We start from the raw sequence: 14,751 nt of genomic DNA on the forward strand, positions 1-14,751 counted from the left end.
CTTTTGAATTCCTACTGTAATTTGTATCTCTTGTGTGTCACTACTTATATTCTACTTCATATGATTTTTGTTTGCCTGTTTTATTTTCACAATCCTCATTATTATTATTTTTTTATTTTTTATTTTTTTTTTGAGACGGAGTCTCGCTCTGTCGCCCAGGCTGGAGTGCAGTGGCGCAATCTCGGCTCACTGCAAGCTCCGCCTCCCGGGTTCACGCCATTCTCCTGCCTCAGCCTCTCCGAGTAGCTGGGACTACAGGCGCCCGCCACCATGCCCGGCTAATGTTTTGTATTTTTTTTTTAGTAGAGACGGGGTTTCACCGTGGTCTCGATCTCCTGACCTCGTGATCCACCCGCCTCGGCCTCCCAAAGTGCTGGGATTACAAGCATGAGCCACCGCGCCCGGCCCACAATCCCCATTAAAGTGTTAACACTTGACAGGAATTGTCTTACCCAGGACAATGTATGCTCAGAACCAAAAAACATTTGCTGAACTAAAGGCTTTATGGATATGTTGAAATAAAGAAGAGTGTAGCAAATGCTGCTAGCGAAGGTCTCTAGAATGTTACAGATGAACTGGATATATCTGAGTCTATATAGTTACATTAATGTATGAGAACATAGAATTACATCAATGTAAAGTATCTCTTTACCTCCACTGCCAACGCAAACTACTTAAAGCGGGGTTTCCCAAATACTTTGGTGAAATATTAATTGGTATTATTACTATCTCCACCATTTCTCTCTTCTCCACTCGCAAGCGGTCCCATGATAAGGATTAAACATAGTCAGACAAGTTTCTTGATTTCAGAACTTGTCAGAATCCCTAATATGTTAATGTAGATTATGTGAATGTCTCAAGTGAGACTACCATATACAAGTTGAGCATCTCTAATCTGAAAACCCCAAATCCAAAAAGATCTAAAATCTAAAACCTTTGGGTGCTGACATGATGCTCAAAAAAAGTGCTCACTGGAGCATTCTGAATTTTGAAATTTTGAATTAGGGATGCTCAACTGGTAGCTATAATACAACTATTCCAAAACCAGCAAAAGTCCAAAATCTAGAATACTTCTGGTGCCAAGCATTTCAGATGAAAGATACTCATCCCAAACCAGGTATCAGGAAAATTAATGTTAGAAGAAATTCACACTGATAAGTACTAGAGTTTTTTCCTTGTTACCTTATTACACAGACAGTTGAAAAGTAAAGAAAAGATTAATGCCTGAAACAAAAGAAACATGTTTTTCAAAGTTAATGGTTGTGATGATTAGTTGTAGGTGTCCACTTGACTGGATTAAAGAATATCTAGAAACCTGGTAAGGCATTACTTTTGGGTCTGTGAGGGTGTTTCCAGAGAAGACTGGTGTGTGAATGTGAGTGGAGTAGGTGGAAGAGATCTGCTTTCAATGTGGGCAGGCACTATCCAATCAGCTGGGGACACAGAGCAAACAAAAACAGAGGAGAGGTGAATGTATTTCTATTTTCTGGAGCTTGGATAAACACTTCCTCTACTGTCCCTCGACATTTGAACTCCAGGGTTCCCACCATTTAGACTCCAGGACTTATTATCAGTGGTCCCCCTGGATTCTCAGGCCTTTGGCCTCAGACTGAGAGTTACATCATCTGCTTCCCTGGCTCTGAGGCTACCTGCATCTCAGGGTCTCCAGCTTGCAGGTGTGGCCCGTCATGGGACTTTTCAGACTCCATAATTGTGCGAGCCAATTTCCCTAATAAATCCCTCTCATATATCTAATATAGTCATGCATTGCTTAAGGATGGGGAAATGTTCTGAGAAATGAATCACCAGGCAATTTCATCATTGTGCAAACATCAGAGTGGACTTATGCAAACCTAGATGGTACAGATTACCTGGGTTATATGGTACAGCCTATTGGTCTTAGGCTACAATCCTGTACAGCATGTTACCCTACTGAATACTGCAGGTAACTGTAACACAATGGTAAGGATTTGCATATCTAAATATATCTAAGCATAGAAAAGGTACAGTAAAAATCTTATAGGACCACCACTATATATGCTCTTCGTCACTGACCAAAATGCTATGAGGCACATGACTGTATAGAGATCCTATTGGTTCTGTCTCTCTGGAGAACCCAGATTAACACAATGGTAGATTAAAAAATGCATTCATTCATCCATATTTACTGTCATTATGTGCCAGGCACTGAGCTACACTGGAAGATCCAAACATGAATGCTTTCTGCTCATAGTCAGGAGAGGCACAGACACACCCACAAAGGAGAGACAGGGTAACACAGCAGCGTGGAAGAGAGCACACCTGACTAGTCACATCAGGGAATGGAGGGAGGGAGTCATGAGGGCTACAATGCCTGGGTGGACACCAGAAATTATTACAAAATGCTAATGCACTAATTAAATACTCATTATGAATGAGAAAACAAGGCCTCAAGTTATGAAACCTATCCATATGTATAACGCAAGTTAAAGGGCAAAACTAGAAGAGAAAAATAATTTTGACTCTAGTTATTTGAAGTAAGTAGTAGCTCATGGCTTTAAAGAAAATACCGATTTCAATGCCATCAATGGTAACATGAATAGTGTAGAGTCCAATAGCCCCTGGAGTCCAATTTGCACAAAAAGTCCCATCATTATTGACACGGATCAGCATATTCTCACTGGGTCTGAAAAGAAATAAGATGGATATTGGAAATTTTACTTTTGGTTAAGCAGCCAACATCATTACGATAGTTCGGCAAACATTTAATTTGTTTACATACCTCCTGGCAATCCTACTGCCCTGCCATAGTACGCTTGCCTACTCTCCAAAATGCTTGAATTTCACTTCTTTCTTACCTCAAACCTGCATCACCTCTCTTCCTCACTCTCAGGTGATCATGACCTCACCTCTTTCTTCTGTGAGACAATAAGCAATCAGATACAACCTCAAAGTTGCAATGTTATTAATAAACCTACTTTCCCCTGCCTTCTCTCATGATAGAATGGAGGAAGTGTCCTGGATCTGATCCAAAGCTAGTCCCTCCCCTTGTGCTGTGAATCTTATTCCCTCAACATTTTTATGCTGCAATCACCTTGTTCTCTCTCATGCATCATCAATTACTCTCAATTTACTGAATCATTTCGATTAGCAAACAAACTTTAGAATCTTCACTAACACCTCCCTTTGGTATTACAGCCCCCTCTAATAAGGTCTTACATCTCTTCTCCTATTTATATCAAACTCCATTCTCTCACTTCTACTTCCTTTCCACAATTTAACCTTACTAGGCTTTTGTTTCCAACATTTCCTTACAACTGCTGATGTCAAAGTCACCAATGACCACCATGTCCCCAAGTTCAATGGTCACTTCATCCTCAGCAATCTCTCAGTAGCATTTGATAGCTGACAACTCTTCCTATCTTGAAATACTTCCTTCTTTTTGCTTCTGTGACGTTTTCCTGGCTTTTTTCTTATCTCACTGGCCACTCTTTATCAGTGTTTTGTTGCTTTCCCTTTTCTGACTACCGTTTAATTTAAGGAATGCACCAGGATTTGGGTCTGGGTCATCTTTTTTCTACCTATGCCATCTATCTAGGTGACACCCATTCCTCAGTTTTAAATGCCATCTCAATATAGATGATTCCCAAATTTATTTTCCCCATGAGTTTCAAACTGGTATTTCCAGCCTATACATAATTCTGCTATTTCAGATTCACTTCAGAGATTTTTCTAAATTCTATGGAGGTGATCTCTCCAAACTATAATGCATCTAATTATTTTTTCCAAGTTTCTACTTTAAGAAGTACTGTTCCAAACAAATAAAATATTAACTCAAAAAAATGTGCTTAAATCTGAAGTTAACAGAATTACTTATGGGCTGAAAAATTAAGACAGTACAATCAAATACAAGTATACCACATGCTGAAATCTCTCCACAATTCATTGGAAGGAGAAAAGGAACAATTTTTAAATAGCAAACAAACAAAAAACAAACTAATCAACCCTAAAAAAGTCAATTTAAACATTTTTAAATACTAGATATCTACTTTACATACCTACTTTCACTAGTAGGTAGTATTATGTAATATATTGGCAGTATTACAGTTGAATGTAAACACATTCTTTCTGCAAATCTATACATTATTATGTGACAAATCTCTATCGGCAACCTAGAAAAATGCTATAAAGTATTTATTTATAGAAAATAAAGTGGAAATGCAGGATGATTTTAATTGCCAGCAGCTGACAACACATGTTTTGGTTATACTTTGAGAAAACGATCCTTACCTCTTAGGAGTTGGTGATGCAAAACGTAGTTCTTCAAATGAATAATTTTCATAAACCTTTAAGAAAGAGACCAGTAACAATTGTAAAATCATTTAGAAACATTCTCAATTAACAGAGTAATACATTATTCAATAAATGGTTGTGAGACAATTGGTTATCCATATAGGAGAAAAAGAAAAAAAATTACCTACATTAGACCATTTATTAAAGATAAATTTTACATGGTTTGAAGATCCAAAAGTGAACACCAAAACTTAAAAAAAAAAAAGCAAAAGAAAAAAACAGATAACATCTTTTGAGTAAATTAAAATTTTAAAGTTTTCCAAAACAAAGATACTATAAAGATAGGAAAAGCTTCCACCTTGGAGAAGGAGATTTGTAACTCGTACAACTCAAAGGTGATACGCATGCATAACTTATAAAGAATAAATCTATACAAAAGATATAAACAACAACAAAAAAAGAGAGTCAAGCCAATTCTCTGAAGAAGAAATCTGAAAGGTCAATAAAGACTAGAAAAGTTATTTAACTAAACTTGGAAGAAAATACGAATTAAAACAAAACTAAAATAAATCATATCATGGTCATCAAATTGTGTTGGTAAGAACCAAGTGCAGAGGAGAACATGTAGCACCTGCTACTTTCATACATTGCTTGTAGGAGTGTGAGTTTTGGCAATACTTAATGTAGTTGTAGTTGTGCATGCCCTACAACTTAACAATTCCACTTATAAGTATGTATCTTACAGAAACTCTTGCTCATGTACAAAAGGAGACAAATACAGAATGTTTATTTCAGTACAGTTTATAATAAGTGTCCATCAATGGGAGAATGGACAGATTACGGAATAGTAAGTAACTCAATGGAATACTTTAAAGCAGTTAAAATGAATGACCTATAGCTAGATGGCTGAACCTCAAAAACAACATTAAGCAAAAATCTGGCAAAATGATACATACAATATGATATTATTTTATAGACTTCTGGAAAACATATTGAACAACCCAAAATATACTGCTTATGAATAAATTTGTATTCAGTAAGAGCCTAAAAATATATACAGGAATGAGAATCACTACACTCAGGGCAGTGGTTACCTCTAAGGAAGGGGTGGTAATGGGTCTGAGGAAGGGTTTATGCAGGCTTCAATTGTACCTGTAGCAATCTGTTTCTTAATAAAAAAAATAACAAAATGACCTGAAACAATTATGGTAAAATGTAAAGACAAAAATGGGCTGTAGGTACATGAAACTTGGCATGTTATTCTGAATACTTCTGTATGCCTGCAACATTAGCAAAGAAATCATTATCTTTCAAGGTTCAGGTCAAGATGTCCAACTGCTCATCTACTTCTAACTCCTCCTGTAGTTACAGTAAAAGGAAGCAAACTCAAAGCCCCCTTCCTTCTCTCTACCCTTTTTGTTTTCATAAAAATAAATGAGAAATGATCTAGCTGCCTTTACCTACTCAAAAGTTACACATGAGAAAAATGCAAGCCAAGGCTGAGTCTTTAGCCATACAAAGGTGAGAAAAGGAAATCCATGTTTCTAGACTTTACGTACAATGTATTTTCTACTTCAACACTTTCCCTCAAATACATATTATTAACACACTTAGTAATGAAAGAAGAGACCATATCTCATCTTTCCATCCTCTACAATACTTGGCTCACTACTGAGTGAATACATAGTATCTGTGAATGGTTGATAAGGAAAATTTCCTTTCCTGGGACCTGAATTAACATTTCACAGATACTGTTTGGGAATGGTATTCCATAACTGCTCTAAACCTAGGCTACTCAGAACATGTTTGAAATACTGCATTCCGTTGTGGTAACAAAATTTGTAAAAGAAATTATACAAATTGAAGCATGTTCATAGGAAACTAAAAGATTAGGGAGGTAAGGAGAATAGAAACTAAATTCCTTAAGCGAGTGTTGGAATAGAGAAGAATTTTTACCCTTGCTTTTTTTTTTTTTTAATAGTAGAAATGATTTTAAACTTTGATGCTAAAATAGCCAAATGTGTCAGACGGATTTTTTAAAAAATGAGACAAATATTTATTTCAGATGTAGAATTCATAATGAGACTATTAATTTGGTGAGTAAAAAGTGAGAGAAGAGAATTCTTTAACAGCCAGTGGACAATTCACCTAGAACTCTAGTTTCTCATTCCCTGATTTCTTTAACCTCAATAACTTCAACTTTTCTTCCAGCCACTCACACCAAGTCACAAACCTGTGACATTACTCAGAACTGTTCTGTCTCTGAAATCAAAATAAAATGGCCTGTTCAGTTTTTTACCTCAATAACTATTCCTATATCTACTTTGACGTCTAGTCCCTCTTACTTCCTTGACTCTCTGAAATTTCTTCCCTTCCAAACTAAATTAGGTTCCACTGTCCTCTCTTTAGCTACCATATACTCAATTTCCTTGTTCCACTGTTCTTTTGCTGAACTATCTAGCAAAATTTTAATGCTAGATCAATCCAAATGATTTTTATCCATGCTCATATGACTCACACTGTTATTCACAAATAATCTTCAATTTCAACTGATTATTCAAAGGCATCTAATAAATCTTTTCTGATCGGTGCTTTCTTTTAATCTCTAGAATAACAATTTCATTTTATCCCCTTTGTTTCAAAACCTTGACCCTAAGATTCATCACTTCCATTTCCATCCCAAAACATATAATTACTGTTTTAAATAATTCCTTTGGCTGCAAAACCTACAATTTACTAGCATCTGTATTAAGCTTTCTTTTCCTTCTCCTGGTAGAATGAAACAAGCACTACTCCTCCTATTTAAGGCCAATGCTACCACTTGAGCTCTAGATTCTATTTTTATATTCAGAGTATCTTTATTGTTTTCTTTCTCTCAATTACCTCCTAATCAGCACTCAAATATGTAAGTCTGTCTCTATTAATAAGACCCCATACTCCAAAGCCTTCACTCAATTCCATTTCCTCTGGTTCTTTCTATAGTCAAACATCTTGAGAGGCTTATCTACACTCACTTCAGCTATTCCCTTAATTATGTGTTGCTTCTTTGGCTAGTATTCTTACCAATGTGAATAGTTTTTCCTTTTCCTTTCTTTTTCTCTTATCTATCGTATAAATCAGTATTTCTCAAAGTTTAGGTTTTGAATTTGAATCACTCTGCATATTTGTTTCAGGCAAATTCCTGAACTTCTCTCCAAACCCACTGAATCTAAATCTCTGGGTGCTTGGAAATCTTTTTTTTAAAGTAAGTGCTCCAGATGCTTCTGATGTAGAGAAGAGTCTGTGACTCAGTGATATTGGTGTTTCTTAGGATCCTATCCTGGAACTTCTGTCTTCATTCACCATAGAAGGTATCATCTATTCCCATGACTTCATAAGTAATGTAAGTGCTAATGATTCCCAAATCCTTTTCTTGAGGTCAGACTGTGATCACTCAGGTCTGTACATCTAACTTTGTTTTATACATCTTCACGTAGGTATTTCAGAAGTATCTAAAACTCACCTCATCCAAAACTGAATCTGTTATCTTTCTCAACCAAAACCTGCCCCTCTTCCATTATCAGTTGGACACAAGCTCAAAATGTGAATTTCAACTTTTATTTCCTACCTTTCTTCTTTACTCCACCTCCACTAGCTACCAGGTTCTACTGATTCTATTGAATCTATCCTGATTGACAACTCACTAGTCCAATTGATCAGCATATCTCATCAAATTAAGTCAATAGTCCCCTAAAGACACTAAATCCAAGCCATGTTTCTTGATCATCTGCCCAATTACACTGTCCATATTCCACCATAATCATTATAAAACACAAATCTAATCAAGCCATTCCTCTACCTAAAAGCCTTCAATGGCTCACCATTGCTCTCTGAAAATGCCAAAATTACAAACTTCAGATTCAAATAATGACTATCTTGATAATTTAGACTAACATTGTCTCTGAAGATAACTAAAACATCCAAAATATATATTTTTTAAATGTCTAAAGGTATTAGAGAGCTAAAAATCCCAAAGAGTTCTAGGAGATACATTTGGCATTTGAGAGAACCCAAAATTGAAGGGGGCATAGGTAAACCCCAAAACCCTGAAGAGATACATTCTAGCATGAATAGTAAACTGCAAATAGACAAGTACTTAGAAATTTTATTTTATTTTGTAGAGATGGGATCTCACTACGTTACTGAGGCTAGTCTTGAACTCTTGGCCTCAAGTGATGCTCCCTCCTTAGCCTCCCAAAGCACTGGGATTATAGGTGTGGGCCACTGTTCCTGGTCAAAAGTAGACAAGTACTTTCACAGGAACTGAAACTCAGCCTAATCCATCTGTATCTCTGATTCGATTAACTTGATCTGTAATTGGTGATCCCCTCTGGACATCTGCCAAAAACCAATGAAAATCCTCTCTGAAGATAAGAAAACATCATCTTAAAAGTGTTGCTGCAAATTTGATATCCATCAAATGCTCTTTGGACTTATAATTTCATGTCTGCATCTGAATCACTGAAATGTTGGTTAAATAAACAAATATTGAAAACTAAAATTTTTCTGATAAGTAAAATAAATCACCTTCATCATTGTTATGGCAATATATCGAGCTTCCTTCACTATCATTGGTTCATATGAAACATCTAGCTTTGGTGATGCCAGCCCTCCATAAGTCATGTCAGTATTAGAAGATGCAGCTGTTACTGCAGGACTGCCAGGAATCCTTTGAGGTTTCTTTGCTTGATCTTGTTGTAAAGACGTTTTTTTCTGAGAAACAGGGACAGCTTTCACTTCCACCTAAACACGGTATTATAGAAACCAAATACTATTATTATTTAATTGTCACTGACATCAAAATAAGCAACTTAACAATTATAAACTCATAATTATGTATACTTTATGTTAGCATTGGTCTATCTCTGGCATTCCCTTCAAAGGCTTATTGAAAAGAGTTCGAATGACCTCAAGATGGGTTGACAATACGAACCATGAACACAGTGTAAAACAAGCCCTCGTAGTTTTGGAATACATAATCAGAGATATCAAAACATAAGAACAAATGCATCACTAATAAAGTACAGGAAAAGACAGTAGAACGAATCTACATTAAGTTATTGCAGGGACTAACAAATTATTTTATCAGGTAATGCAAGTGTAAATGCTTTCCCACAATCTCAGCACATTTTAAAGCACTGATGTCAGTTTGAGTTGCACTGTTCTACGGAAGAAAATGTACTCTATTGATAGAAGTTTCAAAAATTAACACTTAATAAAACAAATCTTACACCTAAAGCCCAAATATGTTTCTTTACTCTGGTGAAGAAACAATATTATTAGACAGCTCTATCACCAACATAAACATTTGATTTAAGCAATCTATTAATAATTAAACTTTGCAACTCACTTTCTTCAACAATAAAATGGGACTATCTTTCGTCCACTAACTCTACAGTATAGATTCAAAAAACAGATTCGTTAAGGATGTTAATATATTGAAAATACAAATTGTCTTATAAAAATACCTTTTAGATATATTTTCCAGAAATTATAACTTTGCAACTCAATTTCTTCAACAATAAAACGGGACTATCTTTCATCTACTAACTCTACTATTTCATCTACTAACTCTACTATTTCTGAAAAATACTTTTCAGAAATATTTTCCAGGAATTATAAGAAAACATTGTTTTTATTTGTTTATGCATTGGCAGAAAAACACTTGACCCCTAGGCAACCACAAATGTACACACAATTTGAATACCACTTTAGTTCTTCAACAGGTATCACCATTCTGAGCTTTACTCAAAGTTTCTGCTGCTCCTTACAGACAACAGTTTCGTGATTGGCAAGAAGAGGTAATTCAACAGGATTGTCACAGAAATAGAAAAAGTAGCAGAGATAAAAGTGATAGTATTTTTAAGTAATTGAGAGCTACCTCAGAACTACAGACTGTCTTTAATGTTTATTGTTCTTAATAATGTGATTCTATGGAATCAGTAGTTTGAGACTTTCACTATTTACATAATGTTAGGCACAGATGACAAATATGTTCCATTAAGTGACCACTATCTTCAGGTGAGGTTACAAGAGATCAGTATTTGGACCGACACAAACCCCTGGAAATATTAAAAACCCATTCTTATATTTAAAAAACAGCAGTTTACAGGTATATGGTTAAAATTTCAACGCAAACACATGTGCCAGCATAAAAAGCTTTACACTTTAAACATAATTAAAAAATTTGAAGATGATACAGACAGGAGTCAGGGATATACTGGATAGGAGAAAGTGGTTCCCTGGCAAAGACCCCACCCTCAAGCCTGGAAACCATGGCCCTAAATGAGAACAGTTTATCCTTGTATTCCGCCTAAATGTTGCTTTTTTGGCCAGCCCTGCCCCCCTACCCTATGCCCGTATAAATCCTAGACTTCAGCTAGCAGAAAGACAAGTGGCGAATATCAAGAGGAGAAGCAGCAACAGATAGACGTGCGGCTCAACCTCAGATGGCACCACTTCAGAGAGGAGGGTAGCTGGAGACGGCTGGACTTCAGGGAAATATCACCTTCTTCTCACACCATGCCCTTTCCAGCTCCCCTTCCACTGACAGCCACTTCCACCGTTTGATAAAATCCGCCGTGGCTGGGCGCGGTGGCTCACATCTGTAATCCCAGCACTTTGGCGGTCTGAGGCGGGAGAATCACGAGGTCAGGAGATCGAGACCATCCTGGCTAATACGGTGAAACCCCATCTCTATAAAAATACAAAAAATTAGCCAGGCGTAGTGGCGGGCGCCTGTAGTTCCAGCTACTCGGGAGGCTGAGGCAGGGGAATGGAGTGAACCCAGGAAGTGGAGCTTGCAGTGAGGCGAGATGGCGCCACTGCACTCCAGCCTGGGCGACAGAGTGAGATTCTGTCTCAAAAAAAAAAAAAAAAAAAAAAAAAAAAAATTCTGCCGTATTCACGCATTCATCACGTTTCAAACTGTTAATATGACCTGATTCTTCCTGAATGCCGGACAAGAATTCAGGACACACTGGGTGCGGGAACCCAAAAAGGCTGTCATGCTGACTCTTCACTGAGCTGTTTAACACTTAGCCATCCACAGACAACAGAGCTAAAAAAGCATTAATTGTGACACACCCCTAGACGCTGCTGTGGGGCTGGAGCCCAAAGGCACTTGCCTGGGCCCTGGCACTTGCTTGCCTGGGTGCTCGCCATCCTGCAAGGGGTTTGAGTGCAGCAGCCAAGTAAATGAGCCACACCACACCCACGTCCCAAGTCCCAAAAGGGGTCAAGGGAACTCTCCTGGATCAAACATATTTGATATTAAATTAGACACTATTTTTATACATACTATTTCAAATTAACCTTTCTGTAAGCAACTATATTTACCCTAAGTATTTAATAAATTATCATTAGAGTCTATGTGTGTATGCACCATGAACCTTGAAGTAAATCACTGAATAATTTTATACGCTAAGAAAACTGAGACATTATAGAATAACCATTCTGCTTTCTTTTGCAAACTGTGCTACTTTAAAAAAAAGTTATTCTTTTATTTCCTATGTGACTTTCTCTTGTCAATAAGATTTCCTTAAAATAAACTTTTTTTTTTTAAATTTACAGGAAGTTTCAAAAGTAGATGATATGTCCTATGTACTCTTCACTCGGGTTCCTCCAATGGCTACCTTTTATCCAACACTGCCAAACACTGCTGGTACTGAACGAAAACCAGGAAATTGACATTGGTACAATACGTGTGTTTAGTTCTAACTCATTTTATCACCGGTAGGGGACAGTCATTTTATAAGTAAAAAATTATAACCATAACACTTGTTGCTTTCGAAAGCATTTTGGAACTCACTGAAATATTAGCTGCAAATCAACTTTTATGTTTCAAATAATTAGCTATCACTGCATAAAGATTTTAACAATTTAAGAACAGTCTAAAGTACTCCTAAGACTTCATATACTAATAGGCTGAAAGTAAAATAGGTTAAATTAATTTTGTTTCCAGCTAATATGATATTAATACATTAAACATCAGTAGGAGCACAAATCACTTCTTCTAGATAGTATTTAGAGTGGTTTTCTAGAAAGTTTCTAAATTGGATAAATCTGACATGAATTTAGAGTACACTGAGTAAGAGGTTTAAGGCAAGGAAAGATACAAAGTAGGAGAAGCAAATATATGGAGGAGAAAGAAGAGGAAGAAAAGAAGGAAAAAGGAGAAAGAGGTGAAAGTGAAAGAGGAGAGGGAAGGAGAAGAGGAAAAAAAGCAGATCCATCATATGGTTAAAAAAAGAACTCTAAGATGAAAAGAAAGATAAAGTCTGACTTTCAAATGCAAGATATAAACATACCAGATATCAAGAGATAATAAAAGGTGCAAAGGAGAAAACACAAGAAAGAAAATACAACTAAAGAAATACCAGAAGCATAACAGTATGAACATGGTATTAGAATGTTGTCACATGAATAAAAAACTTAATCTTGAGGGTTTAAAGATTGGATTTAACAACTCACTACATTGAGAAATTCATCAGTGAATACACAATATACAAGCCCTTCAACATCTTAATGTGTACTTTACTGTGATCAAAAATCCGTCCTTGAGTAGTAATTTTTTTCATATCACTATCAGGATAACTTTATTTTTAATTCATTTTTTTCTTATAATTTGTGATGCTTTTTGCATTTTATAGAATAATTCCAAGTAGGCATGAACTCACTTTGTGAAGGGTATGACTTGCCTTAAAAAATAAGATAGAGAATATATCAGAGTATAGCATATTATGTATGTATGTGTGTATGTATATATAAAGTATATTATATGCACTTAATATATGCTATTACATAGACACTATTCCATCATATATTATATTTATATCTTTGGGTTATAATAAAAATTCTAACTATGGATCATGGCCAAATATTTGAAAGATACTGCTAAAAGACTGATTTTGATTTAGTGTAAGGGTTGAAAGCTTTTCCATACAGTTTTATTTACTGGTCTTAAGTCATGTAAGCAATGTGCTCTTATTTTTTACTTAGGTAAGATGCTACATTGGAATGGTACTTCTTCACGCTATAAATGAAAGAATGCATGAAGTAGTTGAAATAGTTCTACTGAAAATAATATTGAGGCAAAATTAGCCACCCAATGAGCAAAAACGATTTTGTGGCTTAATCAGCTCTAAGCTTCAAACAACCAATCACTCTATAAGACAACTTTGAAGGAGGAGACGGCTGGGGACTGCCTATATAAAATTTTATTCAATATGATTTTTTCAGAAATAAAAGTTTTAAATGAAATATTCATATTAACAGATTAAATCACAAATAATTATGTATAATATGCTCTGAAATATCATTATTAATTAATATTTCAGGTAAGAGGTATCCTAAAAACTCTATATTCATCAATATGGTATACAACTATTTCAATTCCTCATTCTTTTACAATCTAAACTCATATATTTCTAACTTATTTAATGAGTGTTATTTTTAAAATGTGGTTTCAATAATACCAAACACAGAATGTACTTGAGTCTTTCAAAACTATATACAAAATTTAAAAATGTATTCTTTCATGCATTTATTCAATCAATACGTATTGAGGGCCTTCACTCTACGTGTCTGGCACTCTTTAGATGGATACTTTCTTATCCTTCCTTTGAGTCACCGTAACAGGTAGCAAAATGTAAAGAACAAACTCACAAAAAAAAAAACAGGTGTAACTTGGACACTTGGGGACTAATTAATATAAACAAGTCATTTAAACAAACTTTCAGCATCACCCATTATATAAAGAGGGTAGAACAAATGGACTCTCAGCACTTGGCATTTCTAAAATTTTATCAGTCACCGCAGCCAGTATATAGATGTCTGCTAATTTAATCCAGTGATAATTACCTTCATATTGGGAACATGTACCACATCCCCATACTGGTCTTTTGTTTGAACAGTTATGGTGGTAGGCCAACCACAACGAATATCATCCTTATTCAGGATCAAAGATGTTTTCTGAGGATCAGCATATGAATCTGGCTGAAGCCACCTAACAGTAATGAAAAACAAATAAACAAAACTCCAAACACTGATCAGCATCTTCAACGATTAATATAAAATTAAGCCAAATGAACAAAACTTGTATCAAACAAAATGCTAAAACATTATCTTCATTTCCAACTCAGTGATAATCATGAGTGTCTCCCTCGGAAACTGTTAAGGACAAATCCATTTAAAAAACATGCCTAAGCACAGGAGATTTCTGATATTTAAATACAGTATAAAAATACTTTTTAAAACCAGGAAACTTGAAATTTTAACTATGGCTAATTTAAAATCACCAAGAACACGAAATGTAGGTTGTGTATAATTTGAAGTCCTGAGCAGGCTCATTCTCTCTGAAGGAGCTCCACCTTACTCTGCCATCCTGGAAGCCTGGAAAACGCAGTGTCTCTGTAAAAGCAGGGGTAGAAATGGCCCTCT

General features: G+C 35.8%; 1 protein-coding gene across 12 annotated transcripts in view; it reads right to left on the reverse strand.

The window, feature by feature from the left end:
• Positions 1–14,751, reverse strand: part of MYCBP2 (MYC binding protein 2) — a 275,606-nt gene that overhangs the window by 95,458 nt on the left and 165,397 nt on the right. For all 12 annotated transcript variants that reach the window (XM_030813514.1, XM_030813510.1, XM_030813519.1 and 9 more), the window contains 4 exons: positions 14,173–14,317; positions 8,839–9,054; positions 4,270–4,325; positions 2,550–2,665 (listed from right to left, as the gene is read on the reverse strand). In XM_030813514.1, coding sequence (XP_030669374.1) covers positions 2,550–2,665; positions 4,270–4,325; positions 8,839–9,054; positions 14,173–14,317 — 533 coding nt within the window. The remainder of the gene's footprint in view (positions 1–2,549; positions 2,666–4,269; positions 4,326–8,838; positions 9,055–14,172; positions 14,318–14,751) is intronic.

This window comes from Nomascus leucogenys, chromosome 5 (assembly GCF_006542625.1).
Source record: "Nomascus leucogenys isolate Asia chromosome 5, Asia_NLE_v1, whole genome shotgun sequence".
Lineage (NCBI taxonomy): Eukaryota > Metazoa > Chordata > Mammalia > Primates > Hylobatidae > Nomascus > Nomascus leucogenys.